Here is a 14,337-nt window from a genome sequence, read left to right as displayed (position 1 = left end):
GGATCTTTAGAAGTCTGGTTGATGGGATCTCCTCTTATTCCTGAAAGCTAGGAGGGACTAACCTTGTTAATATGCATAATCTGATTTGCACTTTATAATCCTCCCTTGAATTTCTCAACACCCTTTCATCCCATTTGGCTGAGGAAGAAACTGAAATTAAAAGTTAAACCTTGCCTTAGCTGGTTTAACCCAGTGGATAGAGCATTGGCCTGAGGACTGAAGTGTTCCCAGGTGCGATTCCAGTCAAGGGCACATACCCAGGTGGCAGGCTCAATCACCAGTGGGGGGTATGCAGGAGGCATCAGATCAGTTATTCTCTTTCATCATTGATGTTTCTATCTCCCTCACCCTTCCTCTCTGAAATCAATAAAAATATATTTTAATAATAATAAAAGTAAAATCTTTGCTTCCTTTCCAACTTGGGCCTGGCATAATGGCTCCAGCAAAGAAGGGTGGAGAGAAGGAGGGCCTTTCTGCCATCGAGGAGGTAGTGACCAGAGAACACACCATCAACATCACAAGATCTCTCACCATGGAGTGGGTTTCAAGCAATACATGAACTATATCTTCATGTTGATGTGAAAAACCAAACAAAAATCTGTAGATATATTTTTTGTAAAAAGAAAATTGTAGGGAGCATTTGATATCTTGCTTCACAGCAATGGTCAACGTTTTGGGCCCAAATAAATGCTTATAAATTATTTATTTTTTGTTAATCCTCACCCAAGAATGTTTTCCATTGAATTTTAGAGAAAGTGGAAGAGAGAGGGAAAGACAGAGAGAAACACTGATGTGAGTGAAACAATAGGTTCCTCCTGCATGAGCCCAGACAAGGGCACTGGTGTGTGAAGGGCCTGCAACCAAAGTATGTGCCTTGATTGGAGTTGAACTCAGACCCTTTGGTCTGCAGATCGATGAGCTATTCACTGAGACAAGCTTGCTAGAGCTCTTATAATTATTTTTTAAAGGAAAGTGTAGAACACAGCAAATAGTAGTCTCATATTATATTATGAAACAATCCTATATAATGAAAGGCTAATAGGCAAATATACCAAACAGTGGAACAACGGAAAACCAAACAACTGGTGGTTATGACGTGCACTGACCACCAGGGGGCATGGGAGGAACATGGTGGGCATGGGCAGCAGGCAGCAGAGGGCAGAACATGGCTGGCATTGGCTGTGGTGGGATAGTGGAGCAGATGAGCAGGGTGCCAGACCAAGGCGGAGCGCCAGTTGCTGTCATCAGGGTGAGCTTCTGATGATTACTAAAAATAGTTTGCTCCCGTGCTCTGGGGGCAGGTGCCCTACACACTGTAGTCCCGCCCGGGACTCACACCTGCTACTGGAGCCGTCTATGCTCACACCCACTGCCACTCCCCAGTGCAGCCCCTATTGCTCAGTGCCATCAGTGGCTGTGAGCTGCTTCAATACCAGCAGCAGGTGGCAGTGAGGCCGTGGCCAGCAGCAGGTGAGAGAGGTGGCTGCTGACCCCAATTGCCCCTCAAGGTTTCTCCACGTCCCCCTGATCCTGAGGAGTGATCAGGGCAGCAGCCATCCCTCGCAACCACTGTCAGATGCTGGTCCTAATAGCTCCATGCTGTCACTGGGTTTGAGCAGGGTGGGCGCAGTTAGCAGGGGGGAGAAGCTGCAGCAGGAGTGGGGGCTGCAGGGCAGACAGGGGACCAGGGACGTGGCAGGAGGGGCCAGGCTGAGGAGGGGGGGTAGGATAGCACAAGCCCCGTCCCTGTGCCCACAATCACCTCACAGCCCACAGTTCCTTTCTTTTTTTCTTTTTTTTAATATATTTTTTATTGATTAAGATATTACATATGTGTCCTTGTCCCCACGTTACCCTCTACCCCCCACCCCCCCCCACCCCCGCTCATGCCCTCACCCCCCCGTTGTCCATGTCCATTGGTTAGGCCTATATGCTTGCATATAAGTCCTTTGGTTGATCTTTCCCCCTTACCCCCACCCTCCCCTACCTTCCCTCCAAGTCCCGACAGTCCAATCAATGCCTCTCCGTCTCTGGATCAGTCCTTGTTCATCAGCTTATGTTGTTCATTATATTCCACAAATGAGTGAGATCCTGTGGTATTTATCCGCTCTCAAGTTCCATCCATGCTGTGGCAAATGGTAAGAGTTCCTTTTTCTTCTTCCTCTTCTTAAAGAATACCTTTCAGCATTTCATATAATGCTGGTTTGGTGGTGATGAACTCCTTTAGCTTTTTCTTATCCGTGAAGCTCTTTATCTGACCTTCTATTCTGAATGATAGCTTTGCTGGATAAAGTAATCTTGGTTGCAGGTTCTTGCTATTCATCACTTTGAATATTTCTTGCCAGTCTCTTCTGGCCTGCATGGTTTCTGTTGAGAAATCAGCTGACAGTCGTATGGGTACTCCCTTGTAGGTAACTGACTGTCTTTCTCTTGCTGCTTTTAAGATTCTCTCTTTATCTTTTGCTCTTGGCATTTTAATTATGATGTGTCTTGGTGTGGTCCTCCTTGGATTCCTTTTGTTTGGGGTTCTCTGCGCTTCCTGGACTTGTAAGTCCATTTCTTTCACCAGGTAGGGGAAGTTTTCTGTCATTATTTCTTCAAAAAGGTTTTCAATATCTTGCCCTCTCTCTCCTTCTGGTACCCCTATAATTCTGATGTTGGTACGCTTGAAGTTGTCCCAGAGGTTCCTTACACTATCTTCATATTTTTGGAATCTCTTTTCTTTTTTCTTTTTCGGTTGGGTATTTTTTGTTTCTTTGTATTTCAAATCTTTGACTTGATTCTTGGGATCCTCTTTTCTGCTGCTGGATCTCTGTAAATTATTCTTTATTTCAGTCAGTGTATGCTTAATTTCTAGTTGGTCCTTTTTCATGTCCTCCATGGTCTCCCTATACTTATTGAGGGATTCATTAAATTTATCGGCGGTTTCCATAAAATTCTTGAAAAACCTTATAACCGTGGCCTTAAACTCTATATCCAATCGTTTGCTTTCCTCCATTTCTGCCATTTGTGACCTGTTTCTTTGTCTCCACATTTTGGCAGCTTCCCTGTGTTGATAGAGTGGCCCTGTGCGCCAGGTGTCCTGTAGGGCCCAGTGGCTCAGCCTCCCCAGTTACCTGGGGTGGACACTCTTGGTGCCTTGGTTGTTGTAGAATCACTGGGAGGAATTGACCTTCAGGCCAATTGGCTGTGAGAATCAGCTGTGTCTAAAGTGGGAGAACTTCTGTGCTGAAGACACCCTTCTGGGGCAAGACTTGCTTCAGTGGGGCTTTGGTGCTCACTGAGTCTGCTCCCTGAGTGCGTCCCTTATGAATCTGAGGAGTTGCAGTCTGGATGGACCCCCTCTGACCACTGAGTACAGTGGCTCCTGGATCTAAGGAGGTGCTAATTCAGCCTCTGCCTGAGGCCACACAGCAGGAGCCACGAAGAGGCTCAGCTGTGAAGCAATGCAAGCCGCTGCGGGGCCTTGGGCCTTCTCTTGGAAGTTCCAGGTCTGCCTGGTTCGGCTGCAGTTAGGTACATTCACATGCAAAAGCCTCTGCCGCAGCCTGGGTGGGGCGGGGTCTCAGGGAGTCAGAGGGCGGAGAAAGCGGCCATGGCCGATTCTCCGCCCGGAGTCGCGCGTCTCAGTGTTCCGGTAAGGGCTGCAAGCACCTCTGAGGGAAAGCCGCCCTCAAGTTCGCTCGCTGCCGGACAGACCAGCTTCTCCCCGTATGAGACCTGGGTCCCCAGAGACTTCCCGGAACTGGAGTTCAGAGCCGTCGGGAGTTTGTGATTCAAAAAGACAGCCGCGTCCTCAGGCGCCACCCCCTTTCCTCGCGCGCGCGCGCCGCCGTACCTCTGCACTTCACCTCCGCAGCGCCTCTGGCTCTCAGCGTGCTTTTCTTTCCTTCTAGTTGTGGAATTTACACTCAGCCAGCCTTCCTGTTGTTCTGGATGATGTTTGCTCAGTCCTTTGCGGTAATTTTCAATTGTTGTGTGAGGCAATAATTTCCCGGTGTTTACCTATGCCGCCATCTTAGTTGCTCTCCACAGTTCCTTTCAATGTGCATGAATTTGTGCACTGGGCCCCTAGTTAATATATAATGAGTGTCTATGCTTGTGTATTGTGTATGATTAGGATGTTTTTGGATGGATACAGAAGACACTTAAGGATGGTCAGGCAGGAAGGGTATAAGGAGGTTGGGTGACCTCTCTCCAGGTGAGAGAGCAATTTGCTTTTCAGTGTGTTCTACTTAACAAGTGATTTTTACTAAATTTATCTATATTGTTCTAATTTTTAAAATGCTACCCAACAAATAAACCTAAATGATGTTCATTGGAAAATAGTTACAATCCAGGTGTTAGTTTTGCTCACTAAGGAAAACCTTTATCCTAGTCCCTGTTTGGACAGCCATTCCTGTGGAGGACGTCCTCAAGTCACATGATCTCTGTTGTCTGGAGGGTCATTTATCTCATAGTGGGGACTCCGATGTGATCTGTGCACCCAGGCTTCTGGCTCAGTGCCTCACATCTACTGAGAGCTCATAAAATGTTTGCTGGATGGCTTAGTGGATGGAGCATTGGCCTGGAACTAAAGGGTCCAGGATTCAATTCTGGTCATGAGTACATACCTTGGTTGCAGGCTGTCTCAGGCCCTGGTCAGGGTTCCTGAAGGAGACAACCAATGGATGTGTCCCTCACACATCAATGCTTATCTTTCTCTCTACCCCTCCCTTCTATTCTCTCTGAAAATCAATGGAAAAAATGTTGCTGGATGTATAATTCAATGAGATGCCTAACTGGGATTGATGAGATCAGACAGGTCTGGGTTAGAAATGCAGATCTGACTGTTTCCAGCCTCCCAGACAGATGATTTTGTCAGGAGCAATGGGCAGGACATATGAGAGTCTCTATCCCAACCAAACCAAGGGTTTGCTATTAAGCCCCTAGGAAAGCCTGGATGGCTGCTACCCCCAGGCTGCTTGGTAGAATATCAGTGCATCGCAATGAAGGTGTAACTGTCTGGCGGACCCTGTTCTTCCAAGGAGGCCTGGGATGAAGAACCAAAGATATGATCTGAGCATAAAACCATGATAAGAAACCTGGGAATTCCACACTTTTTTTTTTTAATATATTTTAATGATTTTTTACAGAGAGGAAGGGAGAGAGATAGAAAGTTAGAAACATCGATGAGAGAGAAACATCGATCAGCTGCCTCCTGCACATCTCCCACTGGGGATGTGCCCGCAACCCAGGTACATGCCCCTGACTGGAATCGAACCTGGGACCTTTCAGTCCGCAAGCCAACGCTCCATCCACAGAGCCAAACCGGTTTTGGCCACACTTTTTTAATCCTTACGTGAGGGCATGCTTAGAGAGAGGAAGAGAGAGAGAGAGAGAGAGAGAGAGAGAGAGAGAGAGAGAGAGATATGCCCTGACTAGGATGGAACCCACAACCTGGGTATATGCCTGACCAGGAATTGAACCCATAATGGGATGATGCTTCAAGCAATGGAGTTACCTAGCAAGGGCAATACTTTTTCAGAACAGAACTTGTATATTAACTCAGTAATTTTATGGCATTAACATCATAGCCATCTCCCATTGAGCCGAGCCCAATTACATTTTAAGTGGTAGATTCAAACCCAAAAGATCTGGTTGAAGAGGACTGGTCTTGCCCTGAGCAGTGTGGGTCAGCAGATTAATCGTCCCATACACCCAAAGGTTCTTGGTTTGATCCCATGTCAGGGTAAATGTCTATATTTCTAATTAGATCCGTCATGGTGTGTATGGGAAGCAACAAATCAATGTTACTCTCACATCGATGATTTTCTCTCTCTAAAATCATACCAGGGTCCACCAGACACCTCATTTAATTATTCATCCGGCAGGCCTTGTATAAGCCTTTGCTAAATGTGAGGCCCTGTGTTAGAAGCCTTGATGAAAAGATCCCCGAGGAGTTCCCACCATCAGAGACTGACAGCCCAGACAACAGAGAGGGGTGATGTGGTTTGAGACTTCCTCCATGTGGATGGCTGTCTATTCTGTGAATAGGATAGTGGGTTTCCTTTAACCAGCAACTCTATAACCTGGACACTAGCAATTTCCCAGTGAACGCCAAATAAACTTGTGTGTGTGTTTTTAAAGGCATGATATACAATTTTTGTAAAAGCACAGATATTATTCTAGAGTACACTGAAAAGCACATTGCTTTTTGCATCCAGACCTCCAGGCTTTCAGGCTACTATACTGCATTACCATTTTTCAGTTTCTTCTGTAATTTCCAGGAATATATTATTAATAAACAAACATCCAAGCAAAAAAAACCTTTTTTCTTGTTTTATTTTACATTATGAATGTGCTATGTCCCTTGCAGTCTTACATTTTTTTGGTTTTTGCAACTTTATTTTTTTATTTTTATTTATTTTTTTTTTAATTAAATCTTTATTGTTCAGATTATTACATTTGTTCCTCTTTTTTTCCCCCCATAACTCCCCTCCTCCCAGTTCCCGCCCCACCCTCCGCCCTCACTCCCCACCCACTGTCCTCATCCATAGGTGCACGATTTTTGTCCAGTCTCTTCCCGAATCTCCCACACCCCTTTCCCCCCCAGGAATAGTCAGTCCATTCCCTTTCTATGTCCCTGATTCTATTATAATCAACAGTTCATTCTGTTCATCAGATTATTTATTCACTTGATTCTTAGATTCACTTGTTGATAGATGCATATTTGTTGTTCATAATTTGTATCTTTACCTTTTTCTTCCTCTTCCTCTTCTTAAAGGATACCTTTCAGCATTTCATATAATCCTGGTTTGGTGGTGATGAACTCCTTTAGCTTTTCCTTATCTGTGAAGCTCTTTATCTGACCTTCAATTCTGAATGATAGCTTTGCTGGATAAAGTAATCTTGGTTGTAGGTTCTTGGTATTCATCACTTTGAATATTTCTTGCCACTCCCTTCTGGCCTGCAAAGTTTCTGTTGAGAAATCAGCTGACAGTCGTATGGGTATTCCCTTGTAGGTAACTGAGTTTCTTTCTCTTGCTGTTTTTAAGATTCTCTCTTTATCTTTTGCTCTTGGCATTTTAATTATGATGTGTCTTGGTGTGGTCCTCTTTGGATTCCTTTTGTTTGGGGTTCTCCACGCTTCTTGGACCTGTAAGTCCATTTCTTTCACCAGGTGGGGGAAGTTTTCTGTCATTATTTCTTCAAATAGGTTTTCAATATCTTGCTCTCTCTCATCTTCTGGCACCCCTATAATTCTGATGTTGGTACGCTTGAAGCTGTCCCAGAGGCTCCTTACACTATCCTCGCATTTTTGGATTCTTTTTTCATTTTGCTTTTCCGGTTGGGTGTTTTTTGCTTCCTCGCATTTCAAATCATTGACTTGATTCTTGCGCTCCTCTGGTCTGCTGTCGGGAGTCTGTATAATATTCGTTATTTCAGTCCGTGTATGCTTAATTTCTAGTTGGTTCCCCAATATAAGATCGAGGGTCTCATTAGTTTTCTTGTAGATCTCATTAAGTTTATCGGCGGCTTCTAAACAGTTCTTAAGAGATCTTAAAAGTGTGGTTCTGAACTCTATATCTTCCATTGACAATTTTGTCCTGTTTCTTTGTCTCCGCATTTTGTTATGCTTCCTTGGTGCACCCCCTAGTGGTCTTTGTTCGCAGTCTTATAGTTAAATCTTGATTGTTGTAGCTAATTCCAGGGAGGGTTTGACCTCCAGGCCAAGTGGCTATGAGAATCAGCTGTGTCAGCAGTGAGAGAACTTCTGTCCTCTAGGGAGGTGCTAATCTAGCCTTTGCCTGAGGCTATCCGGCAAATGCCTGTGTGCAGGGCTTGGGCGGGGCGGGTCGCACAGGATCAACAGGGTGGGGCGGAGAGAGCAGTTATGGCGGCTCTCAGTCCTGTCCCCAGGGGCTCTGCCTCTCTGAGTCCCAGCACCCGCTGCAAACCTCGGAGAGAAAGCTGCACTCGCTCTGACCGAAGCCAGACAGTCCCGTTTCTCCCGTTTGAGTCTGGGTCCCTAAAGACTCGCCCGTATCTGGAGCTCAGAGTCTGCGACTCCCTCCCGATTGAAAATGCCAACCGCGCCCTCCGCCGCCAGCCCGCTCCGCGCACTCCGCACCTCAGAATTTGACTTCAGCACTGCGCCTCCTCTGAGTGTCCGTATGCGTTTCTCTTTCCTCCTAGTTGTAGGACTTCCACTCAGCCGGCGTTCCTGTGGTTCTGGGTGCTGTCCCTTCCGTTTTTTGGTTTCACTTTTGAAGTAGTTGTTCAAAGCAGCAAACTCCGGCGTTAACCTATGCCGCCATCTTGGTTCTCCGACTGGTTTTTGCAACTTTACACTTTGTGTATGTGTGTGTGAAAGCGAGTTTACTTGTGAAGCAGTGAGATACACAATGGGCTACTCCTCATGGTATTGGAAAGGGTACCTGGCCCTGAACCAGCCTAAATAGGACCAGCCAGGAGTGTGTGGGTTTTTGACTTCATACAGGAAAGAATTCACAACACGAGTCCAGGAGAATTTTAGAAGACACTTATAAACAGGGAAGGGTTGGGGAAATGAGCCTAGGCTGGGCTGCTTTGGCTAAGAAGTCAGAGAAAAGGGGGCCTTGGGGACAGGCTGGGGGGGGGGGGCAGGGACGGGGTGTACCTGACATGAATGGGCACTGCCCACTGCTGCCCTGGTTGCAAGCCTCATGGGGTCCCTTAGAGTTTAGAAGATGTCTGATTGTGGGGGATGGGTGAGGGGGAAGGCTCAGGTGTGCTCCTGGGAAGCAGAGCATTCCTTTTACACTTTATAATTGTATGCTGGGGCAGTGTGGATCAGCTGGTTGAGTGTTGTCCTGTGCACTGAAAGGTCGACAGTTTGATTGCTGGTCAGGGCACATTCCCAGGTTGTGTATTAGATTCACAGTTGGCATGGGTACGGGAGCCAACTGACACATATTTCTCTCTCACATTGTAACCAGTCAGTGTTTTCTCCCACATCAATGTTTCCCCCCCCTCTGTCTCCCTCTCCCATCTTCTCACTCTAAAATCAATAAAAAATACATATTTTTTTAAAGTATGAGATATTTTTCCTATTTTCTATGTCGATCTATTTCGTGTATTGTTTTGAAATATTCAATGCCTCTTCAATGTAAAAAATGAGATATATTTGTGGTACACTGTTTTTGGAAGGATCAGTGATGCAATGCTTTTATTTTGTGAAAATTTTATAATTGAAAAGAATTTGTAATGGATTCTCACACCTTTCCCTGGAGAAATGGGGAATATCAAATATAAATATTACAGATAAAACCAGAAAAGGAGCGATAAAACCACCTGTCTCCTGGTAGCTGCAAAACAAACACAAATATGCCATGCTCCTGGGAACAGAAGATCCCAAGAATTAAAATGGGGTCATGGCAGGGGGCAGGGCCTCTCCTGTGAGGTGTGTTCTCCCCAAGGCAAGGGGTTTCCTCTGTGGGGGGCAGTTTGACAGACATGAGCAGAGCAATGACCATGGGCCAGCCCCAGGCCCAGAAAAGCAGCAAAACCAGAAAAGCAACACCACAGCTGACCTCAGGACCAGCTGCATTGAATAATGACCCCCTGCCCAGGTGAGGACCAATCAATCAGTGGAGACCCTGACCTTGAAGGACATACTTAGGAAGCTGATGTACATTCTATTGAGATCCTCCCCTGGGACCTCCCTAAAGTCTCCACCTTTAAAACCCTGGGCACACAGGACCCAGCACACTCTCCCTCCTGGGAGCCAGCTCCTGCTTTGCCCTTCTCTCTCCCCTTCCCATCCCAGAGGTGGTTCACCTTGACCTTCCTCACTTCTAAGCTCCAGGGACCCAACATTTGCCTCTACAAGTTGTTTCCTAAGCCCATTTCTTCTACCTTTGTGATTTTCTGAACAAATGTTCTTTTATAGTTTGAAAAAAAGTAAACCAGGATCCTGAGACAGTCTAAGAACCATTGTTATGGTCACACTACATGAGGAAGACCTGACTCAAAATTTGGTCCTGGTGTCAAGACTGCTAGTGGCACAAACACAGCAAAAGGGTATGAAATGGTTTATTACTCACTTCATGAGGATTTATGTGGACAGGACGGTGACTACAGGTCCAAAAATGGCTGGAGAGAAGGGAGAAAAGCAAGTAGCTTGGGGTTTTTGGTTGGTTGGAGAGGCTCTGGGGGGGCAGTTCCTCTGCAGGCAGAGTCTGAGTTAGAACCGCCACCCACCTCTCTGCCTTGTGAGGAAGCACTGAGGCTGTCTGCATGGCTTGCCCAGATGCGTGTCTTTGGGCAGGAGGGTGCAGGGGAGGCAAATGGTGAAGCCAAGGGGGTAAGGATTAAAAGACATCGGCACAGCCCTTGATGGTGTGGCTCAGTTGGTTGAGTGTCACCCCATACACCAAAGGTCACCAGTGTGACTCTCAGGGCACATAGCCCGGTTGTGGGATTGACCCCTAGTTGGGTTGCAGTGGGCCAATGGATGATTTTCTTTACATCCATATTTCTATCCCCCCTCACTCACTCTCTCTTCAAATCAATACAAACATTTTTTTAAAAAGACATCAGCAATCAACAGAGATGGACACATGCCTTTTATTACAAGCACTCTCTATTAACACAGGAAGAGAGTAGATCACATGGAACAGATGACAAGGCGGCTCATCATTCATCTTTGCCTATACACATTACGAGTGATTTTGAAGAAGGTCCTAGGCACAACAGGGCTTAAGTTTTTCTGCAAAACTTTCACTGAAAGTATACAAATGCGATCTATTTCTCAAATTATAAAATGAAACTTCTCCCAACTCATAGTCCAGAAAAATGCCTATCCATTCCCAGTTGCCTGAATCCCATGTGACAGATGTATTAGTCCAGAGCTGAAGCTGCCAGCAGCCATTTCTTGAGGATGGTGGCATAGGAGTATTCTTGGGGAAAGATTTCTTACACACGCCTAAGGACCATGCCCCTGTGCCTCTTACTTCTACCTGCCAAAAATGCCTGCCAGCATCAAATCCCTCAGAACTCAGGACAGCTGGGTAAGAAGTGCGTGTCTGAAGATTATGAAGACCAAATGATGTCCAATAGATCACACTTTTTCTATCTCTTGAGATAATGAGACTTGGATGGGCTGTTTCAGGATCCAGTGTCAAATCTACCTAAAACGTGCCGATCATTTTATGCAGGCCCAAGTAATGTGGGGAGAGAGGGCAACTCTCCTTCTTTAATTCATACAAAAAGATAGTGGGGTCTCTAGTTTTTCATACCTGTTGTGGATACTTTCTTTTTTTTTTTTAAATATATTTTTATTGATTTTTTACAGAGAGGAAGGGAGAGATTTAGAGAGTTAGAAACATCGATGAGAGAGAAACATCGATCAGCTGCCTCCTGCACATCTCCCACTGGGGATGTGCCCGCAACCCAGGTACATGCCCTTGACCGGAATCGAACCTGGGACCTTTGAGTCCGCAGGCCGACGCTCCATCCACTGAGCCAAACCGGTTTCGGCAATACTTTCAATACCAGTGGATAAATCCACGTTTGTCTGCAAACAGTTACTGATAATATCACTAAGCAGACTGTTTAATATGGAACTGTGGTTTGATATTTGGTTTTTCTCTTCAATTAATTTTCTTGAACATTTGTTTCTTCATTTAGCAAACTAATAAGCCTTGCAATCTGTCCCTTTTCCAAGAAATGTTTAAGTTGTTTAACTTCAGAGTGCAATTCATCCTTTTCATTTTCTATCTTCTGTCTCAATTCGAAACATTTCGACATTTGCATTTCTGACCGAATTTCAGTATCTTTAATCTGCTCGCTCAAGGACTCAATATAGCTCTTGAGCTTCCTCCTGTGAGTAGCTGCAGCTTCTTCAACGGGCATCAGGGGGTGATCCCCGTGATCAGAGGAGACCCTGCACTGGGCACACAGCAGCTCCAGGTCCTTCTCACAGAACCAGGCCAGACCCTCACGGTGCTTCTTACACAGGGGTTCCTCTTGCCTTTTCCTCTTTCCCCTCATGCCGGGAATCTGCTGAACAATCTGTCATGTGACATAATTGGGTGTTCCTCTTAAAGCTCCTGTCAGGGCAGTGGTGGAGGTAGACAGGACAGGGAAAGGTGCACTGTAGGTCTTCCCAGCCCTGCTGGATGCAGGAGGGACAGAAGTTGTGCCCACACTCAGTGGTCACTGGGTCTCTCAGGTAATCCAGGCAGATGGGACAGCTGGCCTCTGCCTGGAGCTCAGCCAGGGCGGCTGCAGACTCCATTGTGCAATGAAGGTGTCTGTCCCAAGACAGTCTCTTCAGTCAGTGTGATCCTCCAGGAGTGAAGAAAAGTGAGAAACTGAGGTCTGCTCAGGCCTCCCTCCCTGTGGTGTCCAAGAAGAGTTCCAGTCACCAGTAGATGTCCAGTCTTCTTGCCACCCTCTCCTGTATTTAACACCACTTTGCACAAGGGATGTAGAGTGTTCCTGGTCAAAAAACAAGGGCAATCCAAGTCATGTGTGGTTTCTGTGGACAACATGATATTGCCATTTAAAGGACCGTTCAAGCAGAAGTAACATCAGGTAAACAAAATCATTTATCATGAAAACATCTAAGGAGATGTTTGCAATGGATTCTAAGATCTATTTTGCAACTCTAAAGGAATTAATCAATTAGAGAAATTTATCATTGGCCTTAACTATCACAAAAAGAGTGACAGATATCATAGAATTGTTGAAGGGATACCATAACATTACTTGTGAATAATAGTTTTCCAGAAAAATGAACCTAAATATCTTCAAACATGTTCCAAACCAGCTACTTAGATGAAATATAAGGGATCGAGAAATATGTGAAGAATTTCCTTCACATGTTTGAATTTTAGTATGCCAGCTTGATTGGTCCCCTGCATAGTCAGGTAGCAGGTGAAACACTAGTTCTGGGTGTGACTGTGAGATTTCTGGGAGAGGTTAGTATTTTAATGAGTGGATGAGCAGAGCAGATGGCCCAATCCAATGTCAGTGGGCATCATCCACTCCACTGAGGGCCTGAATAGAACAAAAGCCGGGGGGAGACCCAATTCACTCTCTGCTGGATGAATAAGCCAGCACACCCACCTCCTGGCCTGGGTGCTGCTGGGTCTCAGCCCCTCAGACCCGCACTGGAATCTGTACCATCTGCTCTCAGACTCTCAGGCCTTCCAACTGCACCACCGTCTTTCCTGGGTCTCCTGATGGCAGACTGCAGACCATGGGACAGCTCAGGCCCCATAGCCTTGTGGGCCACTGCTTTTTAATAAATACCTTTCCAGATACAGACTATTGCTTCTGTTTCTCTGGCAAACCTTTAATAATACACCAAGGAAGGAATCAGTATAATCTGGACTCTAATAAACTCAGTTGAAAATTCTATCATGTTGCCTCAACACAAATATAAAGAGGAAACAAAACACACAGGGACGGAGATTGTAGGAATTAAAATAGACTTAAAAGACATACTATGTGTTAATATTTATCAATCTAATTTCATTTCACTTTGAAATATTTGATCACAATTCAACTGAAAATTGGATATTTGAGGATTAAAAAAACCTGACTAATAATTATGTTACACTGAGATAAGGAATGACATTAGAAGTATGTAAATTGCCCTGCCCTGTAGCTCAGTTGGTCCCAATATGACAAGGTTAGATCCCAGGTCAGGGCGCTTAATAGGAGCAAACAATAAAAGCATAACTGAATGGAACAACAAATCAATGTAACTTTCTCTTACTCAATCATTCTCTCTCTCTCTCTCTCTCTCTGTGTGTCTTCCTTCCTATCCCTATCAAAATAATTGTTTAAGCAAAATAATTTTTTAAAAATATTTTAACATACAACTATGTAAATTAAGATTCACTTTTAAAATTATGTAATAAAAATTTAGAAAGTAAAATCATAGGTATATCGTGCACAGAAATGGGGAAAGGTTGGTACAACTATAGGTATAAGTGCAAAAAGATTAGTTATACCATATGGGTTCTTCATGCATGAGTTCATATTTTCTCTCCAATTCTGGATACCTAGAATATTCTATAACTTAATTTTTGAAATTGACCTTTTGAATTCTATTTCAGTGATTCTTTGCTCTCTAACAGCCAAAATTTTTTCTCTTACTCCCTTCCTTAAGCTTCATCCATGTCCCTTCATCTCAAGAGTTCTCAGCTCCATCCATCTCCTTCCTTCCTCACAGTTGTTTTAAACTGGTCCCCTTTTTCCTCTACTTCAAATCCATCATCTTCCCCCCTTTTCTCACTTCCCATTCCCATCCGACAAATCTCTTCTATGGAGATAAACTGAGATTAAGGAAATACCAAGGTT

General features: G+C 45.0%; 1 protein-coding gene and 1 pseudogene across 1 annotated transcript; both read right to left on the bottom strand.

Annotated features, from left to right (window-relative positions):
* Positions 1-10,568: 10,568 nt before the first annotated feature.
* On the bottom strand, positions 10,569-11,281 carry LOC118658462 (annotated as a pseudogene).
* A 208-nt stretch (positions 11,282-11,489) lies between these two features.
* Positions 11,490-12,189, bottom strand: LOC118658993 (putative tripartite motif-containing protein 75). Its single transcript, XM_036314892.1, has one exon. It carries the CDS (start codon positions 12,013-12,015, stop codon positions 11,620-11,622), a length of 396 nt encoding a protein of 131 aa, XP_036170785.1. The 5' UTR covers positions 12,016-12,189; the 3' UTR covers positions 11,490-11,619.
* Between the last annotated feature and the right edge of the window lie 2,148 nt (positions 12,190-14,337).

Source organism: Myotis myotis, unplaced genomic scaffold (genome assembly GCF_014108235.1).
Source record: "Myotis myotis isolate mMyoMyo1 unplaced genomic scaffold, mMyoMyo1.p scaffold_m19_p_6, whole genome shotgun sequence".
NCBI classification, from domain to species: Eukaryota; Metazoa; Chordata; class Mammalia; order Chiroptera; family Vespertilionidae; genus Myotis; species Myotis myotis.
The sequence above is the reverse complement of the archived record's forward strand: the minus strand, read 5'-3'. Positions and strand labels throughout refer to the sequence as shown.